We start from the raw sequence: 11,678 nt of genomic DNA on the forward strand, positions 1-11,678 counted from the left end.
TGTATTTTTTACCATTGATGGTAAATATATGAAATAATACCACTGTGAATGTGCAAAAGCATCTCAGAATGACAAAATGATGTACAACTCCATTGAGATAATAAAGTAGTGCATCTGCATTGACATCAGGAAGAGGAGGCAGTTCATCAAAACAGAGCAAAAGGCAACAGAGCAGGAAGACAGTTAATCCAAGTTTACCAGCCACATCTGCTTGCATTCGTGTGAGAATTAAATGGGATGCAAATGAAAACTGGCAACAGCAAGAAAAAAAAATGGGGGAAAGATGTGAAAACGTTCAAATTATTGATTGTAAGGAAAATCCTGGACTTGATATGGATTCAACAAAGATAAACTGCCTGTTAAACTAAGTCTTCTTTTATTTTTTTGAATCTTTAAAAAAAGAATTAAATTACCAGACTTTGTGATAATGGTTAAGACTATAGAGCGTCCGCTATAGTCATTCTTGGGAAAAATTCCAGGGGCATAGAAAAGGCCCCTTTATATATGGTATGTGCCATGTGGCAAACGATAGAAAAGAAGGGACATTCAAAAAATATTGTGTGCATTCTGGACTACCTTTTTATTCTTAGGAGGAACCAAGGAATGCTCTAGAAAAGTTCATATGAAGGGGCACCAATTTGATTCATACACCTGCATGAAGTAAATGTGTTTTATTTGCCAGATGTGGTGTGCCCCTTGATATGAATGTGATGAAGGTTGTAGGCAAGTTTCATTAAAATTGTGTGTGTAGTTTCGGAGAAGAGCGCAAATACCAATCTTGGGGGGGGGGGGGGGGGGGGGTGAGTTCTTGGTCAAACCCCCTTTCCCTTCCCCATAAACCCACTTAATGAAAGCAGATTTTGATGTGGTCAATACACCTTCGTTAGGCATCAGATATGCAGCTTGCGGCCAGGTTTCATCAAACTCGTGTTTGTAGTTTCGGAGAAGAGAGCAAATACCTATTTTGGGGGCCAACCCCCCTCGCTCCCCCATATACCCCCTTAATGAACGCAGATTTTTATGTGGTCAATACACCTTCGTTAGGCATCAGATATGCAGCTTCTGGCCAAGTTTCATCAACATCATGTGTGCAGTTTTGGGGAAGAGAGCAAATACCTATTTGGGGGGGTCAACCCCCCCCCCAGTAAACCCCCTTTTTTCCCCCAAAATCATTCACGGACTGGCTGTCCATGCCTGACATTTGACTGAAGGTGGCCCAGGAGTGTGGAATTTATTGGTTCATTGTTTAGCATTCGCCGTTTCAGCATTGTCTGTTTGAATGCGGCCTCCCACCCGTGCATAGCATGGGTACCTCGCTGGTGTGTGTATGTATGTATGTATGTATGTATGTATGTATTATGTATTAATAAATCGGTGGGTGGACCATCACGGGCTTGCTTTACACCCTTTGGCTGGACATCTGGCCTGACCACCCCAATTAAAATCATGTGCCGCCATTTTATAAAGCAGCACAGATCGGTAGGCCTGATCAGGCTTTAGGCCTAGGTGTCAGTCCAGAGCCAGAACCAGAGCAATTTCAATGATCCGTGTGTATATTCACAATGTATTATATATGGACATCAGCAGTACACGTTTTTGCTTCAGGTATGTGCATCGGGTTTTTTTTTTTCCCGGGACCAAAGTCGCCAGCAATCTATGGCATTATACACGGCCCAAATAAAGGGATGAGTTTACTGGTGCGAAAAATCTGGCTAAAACTGATATAATGCACAAAAACCTTCATTTATTTCGCTGGTGTAAATAGCATAATTAAAGGCTTTTAGCGTATGGCATAAAAAAGTGGTGTGTTCAGTTGAGTGGTGTTTTGGGCTGACAAGATGGCCTAGAGTTATGCACGCTCACCTCTTAGCTGTCTAGTCTGCGATTGAATCCCGATCCAACTATCAGCTCATTTTGCTGACCTCAGAAGGATGACAGGCTGTGTCGACCTCCCTGTTGTTAATTCAACGGCTCAACAGGGGCTTGAACGCAAGACCCTTGGAATTTAAGCGAGCCACCTTAACCGTTAAGCCAACACCGGGCTATGCTCAACATTGAAGCAAGAAGAGGAACAATGTAAAAATGAAAAATGATTCTGCATTTCTAAATTGTGTGTACTTGGAGATTGAAGATTATTGTTAGTTATTTTGATGAGGACTGTACAAAAGCATTCTCACCAGAGTCGGGGATGATCACCCGGTTTATGGTGTGCATGACACCATTGGTGGCCACCGTATCTGTATGCTCCATGATGGGTTCGCCATTTACAGTCACACTGTCACCCTCACAACCAAGTCGCATAGCTGAGCCCTCCACGGTCTCCAGGTTGTTGGTGCCAATGATGGCAGGAGAACACATCTCTGATGGGATCATGTGATGCTTGATTAGGGCTATGGGATTAGAGTTGGGGGTGGGAGAGGAGAAGTGGTTATGACAGGACAATTCTGACAATTGAAATTTTCAATTCTGACAATTTATTTTCTTTCAACTCTCACAATTGAAACAATTTAAATTCTGACAATTGAAAATTGAATGAGTCCAAGACTTATCCTCTTTTGACTACCCCACGATTCTCTCTACATGCAAGCTTCTTCAAGGTCATACGGCAAGAACACTTGAATCATGACCTTTGAACCTTCACCTCGTGACCTTTATTTCTTGTATTTCTTTGCAAGTGAGTACTAGTGAACTTAAAAATGGAGCAATCTCGCGAGATCTCCCATCTCGCGAGATCTTGGAGACGGCGGCAGGGATTTTCGAAGCTCCACACGGTCTCCACGTTTTTCGAAGTTAAGTCTGTTCACAATTGTATTTTGTCGAAACTGTATTTATCTTTCGGTGTGTGAAGTTATTGTGTGCAACTTTGGTTGTTTCTCGGTGTTTATCTTTCATAAATTGATCGTCTGTTTGCCGTGTCGCGAGCAAGGCCTTTGCCGCGTCGCGAACGATTTGAAATCGAAGTTAAGTGATTGTTCCCATTTGTATTTTCGTTAAAACTGTATTTATTTATGGTGTTGTACGTATATTGTGTCCCGACGAAGATTTTTCGGTGCAAATCTTTCATACCTGTATTGAAAATCGTGTTAATTCGTGTCGTGTCTTGAGGCCTTGTACAGTGTGCACTGTACAACCTTGAGGCTTTGTTTTTCTCAGCGGTCCGTCGTTTGTGATCCAATAATTTTCGTTCTCTGTATTCCCAGTCTTTTCACCCATAGCCTACTTCCTTGTGTAAATCTCAACTAAAAAAAAACAACAAAAAAAAAACAACATTTCCTTCTCTGTTCTCATTCGTTTATTCATTCTTATTCGTTCGTTCGTTCTTCGACCACGTGTTTCTCCCCCATTTCCCTAGATAGTTTTCACTCATTAACCTTCAATGTTTACACTTTCCCCTCAAGTTATGTATTCCGTCATATTTTATAACACATTTTTCTTCTTCTTCTTTAAAAGGCTGCTTTCGACTTGCTCACCAAATCAATTCATCCCAAAAAAAATATCCATCTCCTATAGTGCCTTTTTTCTACATTCCCTAAACTCTCCTGCACTCCATCCTCCATCCAGCGTCCTTAAACGTATTTTTAACTCGAAGGTCACAAGAAACTCATTTTGCAATAAATGTTCGTTTCCCATAAATCGTACACTTTCAAAAATCCAATCTCACCCCTCCCCTCCAAATCTTCCCCATAACCCCTCCCCTCCAAATCTTCCCCATCACCCCTCCCCTCCAAATCTTCCCCATCACCCATCCCTTTCAAATCTCCCCCCTTGCCCCCTCCCTCCTAAACTACCCCCTCACCCCTCCCCGCCAAGACGCCCCCTCGCCCCTCCCCTCCTAGACTCCTGCCTCACCCCTCCCCTCCAAATCTCCCCCATATCCCATCCCTTTCAAATCCCTCCCCTTGTCCCTTCCCTCCCAAACTCCCCCCTCACCCCTCCCCTTCAAATCTCCCCACCCTCATTGCTTCTCAATTTCCCCCCTCTCACTCCCCCTCCTCAAAGCGTCCTCCCCGCTTCTTCCCCCTTCAAACTCTCACCTCCATCTCCCCCAACCTTCTGCCTCGCTCTTCCCCCTCCTCAAATAACACCTCATTGTGGCTCACCTAATCATCATCAAACCTTTTGTCCGCCCCATCCTTCCCTTTCTCCGAGCTATTCTGAAATCTCTGATACACCTTCAACAGCTCTCCCTACCTCTTCCACCTCTTCCACATCTTACCCTACCCCTCCTCCCCCCTGTTCTGTATCTGATGCTCCCCCTTCCTCTTCATTAACGGTATGGACCTCAAACATCCGGGGCCTTCGTTCAAACTTAACTGATCTCTCCATACAGGTTGCTTCTGTCAAACCAGACGTGATCTGCTTAACAGAAACTTTCCTCCTTCATGATGTCTCTGATTCCATAGTATCTCTCCCGGGCTACTCCCTCCTCCGGTATGATAGACCTGAGCCTCGTCCTGGAGGCGGGGTTGCTATCTTTATCAAAAACTCTCTTCCTCACTCGCCCTGCACTGCACTCTCTCCACCTCACCCCCAGGAATACCTCTGGCTACGGCTTCCCCTTCGCTCCCACCTCTTGTTCATATGTGTGTTGTACCGTCCACCAAACAGTGATGACTCCATCTACATCTCGCTGTCTGATGATATGGACCAACTTCTATCTACTCATCCCAACTCTCCCTTCCTCATATGTGGTGATTTCAATTGTCATCATGCCAGTTGGCTGGGTGTGGGTACCTCTCTCACCAGGCATGGCTCCTCAGCAAAGGACTTCTGCGACTCACTGGGACTGACACAATCTGTCAATTTCCCGACCCGGATCTCAGTCAACGGAACATCTTCTCTTCTGGACTTGGTTATGACTAACTTCCCTGAAAATGTCTGCTGCTCTTCTTCTGCTCCGATCGGATCATCTGATCATGTCCTTGTTAAAGTGGACATCTCTCTGACCATCCTCAGGGAGCCTGCTCAGCATCGACGAGTCTGGCATTTCACTCAGGCCAACTGGCACGGTCTTCAAGCAGCCATCAATCATCTGGACTGGTCTCCCATCTCTACCACCTCTGACATCAACTCATCCTGGGAATTCTTCCAAAGTAAATTGCTCTCTCTCATGCACAGATTTATCCCATCTCGGCTTCAGTTGTCATACCCTTCCTCCCGTCCATGGTACACGGAATCTTGTGGTGAGGCTGTTGCCCAGAAACAACTTGCCTTCGTCTCCTGGAAAGCAAATCCAACGGAAGGAAATCTCATTTCCTTTCACAAAGCCCGAAACAAGTGTGTGTCCACCCTCAGGAGAGCCAGGAAACAATATCTCTCCATTCTCAAGACCGAACTCTCTTATCTGTCTCCCTCTTCCAAATCCTGGTGGCGTCTGGTCAAATCCGTTTCTGGTGTTTGTTCCCCCTCCATCCCCTCCCTTACCTCAAACGGCTACACAGCTGACTCCGCACGTGAAAAAGCTGAATGCCTCAACTCTGTGTTTGCCTCTAAATCTTGTGTCCCAAACCCATCCCTCTCTGTACCCACCATACCCAGTCGTACCCTGCTGCTCCTGGACTCCGTGTCCTTTCCTCCTGACAAGGTGGAAAAGTTTCTGTCAACCCTCGACTCTGATTCTGCAACTGGACCCGACGGCATCAGCCCACGGGTCCTAAAATCCTGCTCTGCTGCTCTATCTCACCCTCTCTCTGTTCTCTTCACCCTCTCTTTTGCTCAAGGTCAACTGCCATCTGCTTGGAAATCAGCCAACATCACCGCTTTGCACAAAAAAGGTGCAAAAACAGATCCTAGCAACTACAGACCAATCAGCCTTCTCCCAATTATCAGCAAAGTCATGGAATCCATCATTGCTTCGGATATGAAATCTTTCCTCTTCTCCAATGGCTTGATCTCTGATCATCAATTTGGTTTCAGACCAGGTCACTCTACTCTGGACATGCTGCTTCTGCTGTCTCAACAATGGATGGAGGTCCTCAATGCCAAACAGGAAATTAGAGCTGTCTCCCTCGACATATCACGTACCTTCGACACGGTCTGGCACCCCGCTCTGCTCACCAAACTCTCCTCCTTTGGTATCCATGGAAATCTCCACGCATGGCTGGCGGACTTCCTCTCTAGTCGTCATCAATGTGTGGCCCTGAATGGGTTTCTCTCATCTCCTCTTCCTGTTCAGGCTGGAGTTCCCCAAGGCAGTGTTCTGGGCCCCGTGCTTTTTCTGGTCTTCATCAATGATCTCTCTGACTCTCTCGAAAATCCTCTCTATCTCTTTGCTGATGACTCCACTCTCTGCCGCTCCATTCCTCTTCCCTCAGATCGGCAGTCTGCTGCCTCCTCACTCTCTGAAGACCTGGACAAAATCATAGACTGGTCAAACAAGTGGAACATGTCTTTCAATCCTGACAAATCTCACACGCTTACTATGTCTCTTCGAAAAGATCGACTGGCCAACCCTCCCATCTACTTTCTCAACAATCCTCTCCAAGAAGTTCTGTCGCTCAAGATTTTGGGTCTCACTATGTGCCATGATCTTTCTTGGGAAAACCACATTTCCAAGCTGGCCTCCAAAGCCAGTCGCCGACTGGGCATCCTCCGTCGTGCGAAGTCCTTCCTCGGCACACCTGAGCTCCTCACCACATACAAGGCTTTCATCCGCAGCTCAATGGAATACTGTTCTCCCCTATGGGCCGGTGCTCCTGCCTCACACCTAGCTCGGCTTCACGCTGTTGAAACCAAAGCTTTCAGAATTATTGAAATCTCCCGCGATGAAGCTATCTCTGAGGGCCTTTCACTCACTCACCGCAGGCAGGTAGGTGGTCTTTCTGTCTTCTACCGACTCCTCTTCGGCCTTGCACCCCCAGCTCTCTGTGTGCTCTGTCCCCCAAATATTCCTACAGGTCGCACAAGATCTGCCAGCAACCCTCTGATGGTTAAACTGCCGAAATCTCGGCTCTCTGCTCACCTTCACTCTTTCATTCCTCTTTTCTCCCGCCTCTGGAACAAACTCCCTCATTCCCTTCAATCCCACTCCTCCCTCCAGGTCTTTAAAACAGCTGTTCACCACCATCTCTTATCTTCCCCCATCCAAAACCTTGATCTTTTCTACCCCCGCTAATTCACCCCAGATCCACCTTGTTTGAAATTCCAACTTCTTTCCTGGAAGTCCTGGCAGTGTCCATATGTTTTATACCTCTCCCACCGCCCCCTTCCCACGCCCCCCCCCCCAAAGCCCTCGCCCTCTCTCAGATCTCTCGATGTCTCCATGTCTCTCGGTCCCTGCTCTCAAATGTTGTGTTTGTGTCCTTCCCCCTCTCTCCCCATGTTGTCTACCGCTCCCTATGTTATATGTTTTATGTGTCGGTTTGTCTTTCTGTGTGATTAATGTTCGCTCTTTCACGAGCCTCGATCTTGTATACAAAAAAAAAAAAAAAAAAAAATCAAATACTGTATAGGCCTCCTCAAAGATCCCTCATTTGTCCTGAGGATCTTTCTTATGTGCCGATAAGATTGGCCCAAGCCTTTTACACTCCGACTGCCTAGTCATGACTAGATCGAATTTCAGCAAAATGAGCAGTGAAATGCAAACTGTGAGATAAACTGTGTAAGGTGGAATGTACAATCTTCCTATTTTACCTTTTTTGGGAGATGCCATCGTGGAACTTTTTTGGTATGTTACTGGAATGCTAAGGGGCTCCCTGATATATGGAAGAAGTGGGACTCTTGGAAGTGCTGGGTGGTCGAATAAATTTTCCATGCAACAAATAATCCAAGACACTTTTCTGGTGATTATAACGAGACTTTACCACATTTAATTTTTGTGCAAAACCAGACTTTACCAGCCTCGGTCGCATAACGGTCTAACCTACTGAGCCTGTGAGGTCGGTGGTTCGAACCTCGCCTGAGTGATGCCAAAGATTCTGAAAATGGTACGTGCTGCACCTGTATGGGCAAAATAAAAAAGCAGCAAGGAGAGCTGTGGATAAGGCGAGGAATGATATGGAAGATGAGGTGTACAACAGGTGGGAGGAAGATCATCTATAAATTGGCTTGTGACAGGGATGAGGATAGCAAGGACATGAAAGAGGTGAGGCGGGGGGGGGGGGGGGGGGGGTGGTGATAAAGGATGGTGTCAGGAGGCTAGTGACAGTGAGGGGCACAGTATTGAAGGCGTGGGAAGGATATTTCAAAGATCTATTGAACTGTGAAGGAAGCAACGGCGAGCTGGAGCTACCGAGTTATGTGGAGGGGAAAGTGGAGTTGGTGGAGATCACGGAAGAGGAAGTGCGGATGGCAAGAAGGGAAGACTGCCAGGCATTGATGAGGTGTGTACAGACTGCAGAGATGATAATTGCAGTGGGTGAAGTCGGAGTGAATTGGACGAAGAGGTTGTTGAATGTATGTATGAGAGATAGGTCAATTCCGGAGGATTGGAGGACAGGGTTAATTGTGCAGATATGGAAGGGGAAGGGCGATGTTCAAGATCCAGGGAAGTACAGGGGAATTGCACTCCTAAGTCCCGTCAGGAAGGTGCTGGAGAGGATTCTGGACAAGAGGATAGGGAACAGTGTGCAGATGGAGATCGGAAAAGAGCAGCAGGGGTTTAGAAAGAATGGGGGCACAACAGATGTGATGTTCACATTAAGACAGCTGGTGGAGAAGAGGTTGGAGGTGCAAGGGGAAATGGCATTGGGATTTGTAGACTTGGAGAATGCCTACGGCACTGTCCCGAGAGAGATGGATGGTGACACTGAGATGGAAGCAGACGTTAGGTTGGTGGAACACATTTACGAGGGAACGAAGGGAAGAGTTTTGGTTGGTCCTGGGATGTCTGAGGAGTTCAGTGTGAACATCGGTTTGAGGCAGGGAAGCACTTTCAGCCCTCTTGTGTTTATCATGGTGATGGAGCTATTGAACAGGAAGGCAAACATGAGGGGTATTCTGGGAAGGATGTTGTATGCGGACGATCTGGGTGTTGTGGTGGAGAGTGGGTGAGAGATGCAGGAAGTACTGTGGGAATGGAAGGAGGCATTTGAGAAACGTGGGCTAAAAATGAGCATGGAGACTTGATATGATGTGGTTCGGGCAGCAGAGAAAATAAATGAATATCAGGTGAGAGTGGAAGACGATCAAACCGGGAAATAGGTTTGAGTATCTGGGTGGAACAGTGATCGGGGATTGTAAGTCTGATGGCAGATGTGCGGAGGAAGATCCAGGTGGGTGAGAATGCGTGGATGAGGGTGGAGGGAGTAATGGCAAGCAGAAAGACATCAAGGAGATTGAAGGGGAAGATTCTGATGTTGTGTGTAACACCGGCCTACCTTAATGGCATGGAAACGGTGACACTGACAGAGAGACAACAACACTGGCTGCAGGTTTGCGAGAACAACTGGATCAGGAGGATTGCGGGAGTGAAGAGGGTGGATTGAAGGAGAATGGATGAACTGAGGAAGGAGATTGGTGTGCAGATGAGCTTGACGGGGAGATTGGTGAAATTCCGGCTAAGATGGGCTGGACATTTGGTGCGGATGGGGGAAGAGAGAATGACAGGTTGACGGAGCAAGGTAGGAAAAAAGAGTTGGAGCGAGATTAAGATGGGAGGATTGTGTGAGGAGTCATCTGTAAGGTGGGAGTGGTTGGAGAGTGGACAGAGTTGGATGTGGACAGAAGGAAGTGAAGGAGTATCATGGTCAAGCTAGGACAGAATCTTGGTGCCATTGGACCTCACTCCTTATAAAGAGAAGATGAGGAGAAGAAGAAGCTTATTTGACGAATTATACTCATATGTCACTTGAATTTTAACAAACATAATTGCACATACTTCTACTGATAACATGTAACACCGATCAAAGCCTGCGATATTTTTACTAACCTGTGGTCCATGTTCTATTCCTTTTTAAATGCTGAGCATCAAGCAAGGAAGCAGCATGATTGTAACATTTTTAGAATATTTGGTATGACTCGAACACGGTTCGAACCTCCATCCTCCGATACTCGGCCTGGATGCTCTAACTATTATGCCACTGAGGGTGGTGTTTGTCCATGTTTTTTGTTATTATGGTCGATTCAAAACGTATTCCTTCTTCTTCAATCATTGAAGGATTCATTCAAATAGTTATTTCACAATTTTCTAAGCTAAAATGACTTTACCTGTTAATGACACTGGATCTTCCGATATTCTATCCAAGACAGCTTTGTCCATCTTGTCAAATGCAGAATTGGTCGGAGCCATGAGCGTGTAACCTTGTCTTTTGTTGAGAATATCTGTCAGACCTGCTTTTTCAACGAGGCTCTGCAGGACAGACAAATGTGTAATTTATATCGACATATGAACATGTGAGATGAAAAGAGTTGTGCTAATTATTTTACATGATACTTGTTGAGGTTGAGTACCAGTTGTTTGACAACAACGCTTTGCGGGGAAAAATGGCCTCTAAACGGTGGTTTTTATACTTGTTGAGGATGCTGTTTTAATGATCGACGAGATCATGAAATATATTAGCAGAGGAAGGTGAGGTGAGATTACACTGTCGGGAAGGTGGGGTAATTTTTTGGTGTGTGTGTGTGTGTGTGTGTGTGTGTGTGTGTGTGTATATATATATATATGTGTGCGTGTGTGTTTGTGCATGTGTATATACAGACTTGGCATTTAATATGGAATATTTTTTTTGTGGGGGTGAACTTACTTTTCAAGATGTCTTAGAACCAAAAGTTCATTGGAATTATGTTGAAATTATTCCAGATTTTGTTAATGTGACATTTAAAAGAAACAAAAACCACATTTGACATTTCGAAACAAATAAATTGATCCTTGAAAGTGATGTAAACTGATATCGAACTCAATTCATGGACAGTACTGTGTTAAACTTCTGTACGTTTTCCAGAAGTATCTCTTTATTTTGCACATTAGCCAAAATTCTTTTTAACAAAAACAAAAGTTAAATTACGACTGGGATTACGGACAGTAAAATTACAGTTCAGTACTTCGTGTAACCCCCACGAGCATTCAGGAGAGCACGTACACGTTGAGGCATGCTGTTCACGAGATTTGCCAAGGTTTGGACAGGAATCGCTTGCCATGCAGTGACAACAGCCTGCTGCAATTCACGCACAGAGGTCGGCTGCTGGTCCAAGTGGTCGATTTGACGCGTTAATTCTGCCCACAAGTTCTCTATCGGATTCATATCGGGGACATGGCAGGCCACTCCATATGCTCTACACCACGGTCAGCAAGAAAGTGTTGGATCATGCGAGCACGAAGAGGCCGTGCATTGTCATCTTGGAAGACAAAGTTTCCTCGAAAGGCTGCACGAGCAAATGGAAACATTGTTTCTTCAAGAATAGCCCTGTACTTGAACTGGTTCAGGTTTCCGTTCAGAACAACCAGGTCAGTTTTGCCCCCTGCATGAAAAGCAGCCCAAACAGTCACCCCACCACCTCCAGCTTGGACTCTTGGCACTATGCAATTTCTGTTGTCGGCTTCATGCACTTGTCTGCGCACTCGGACGCGGCCATCTTGACGATAGACCAGAAATCTAGACTCGTCACTGAAGATCACGTGATTCCAGTGTCCTGGCTGCCATTGACGGTGCTCTCTGGCCCACTGCAATCGGCGCTGGCGGTGTTGTCTGGTCAGGCGTGGCTTTCTCAGGGGATGCCTGGCACGATAGCCTGCTTGAACC

At 46.0% G+C, this 11,678-nt stretch overlaps 1 protein-coding gene across 1 annotated transcript in view; it reads right to left on the minus strand.

The window, feature by feature from the left end:
• The window catches only part of LOC137437636 (transforming growth factor-beta-induced protein ig-h3), a 140,903-nt gene that overhangs the window by 57,671 nt on the left and 71,554 nt on the right, over positions 1 to 11,678 (minus strand). The window contains exons 7-8 of the mRNA XM_068132112.2: positions 10,147 to 10,288; positions 2,178 to 2,390 (exon numbers count right to left, since the gene is read on the minus strand). Coding sequence (XP_067988213.1) covers positions 2,178 to 2,390; positions 10,147 to 10,288 — 355 coding nt within the window. The remainder of the gene's footprint in view (positions 1 to 2,177; positions 2,391 to 10,146; positions 10,289 to 11,678) is intronic.

Source organism: Myxine glutinosa, chromosome 12 (genome assembly GCF_964187855.1).
Source record: "Myxine glutinosa chromosome 12, kmMyxGlut1.1, whole genome shotgun sequence".
Taxonomy (NCBI): domain Eukaryota; kingdom Metazoa; phylum Chordata; class Myxini; order Myxiniformes; family Myxinidae; genus Myxine; species Myxine glutinosa.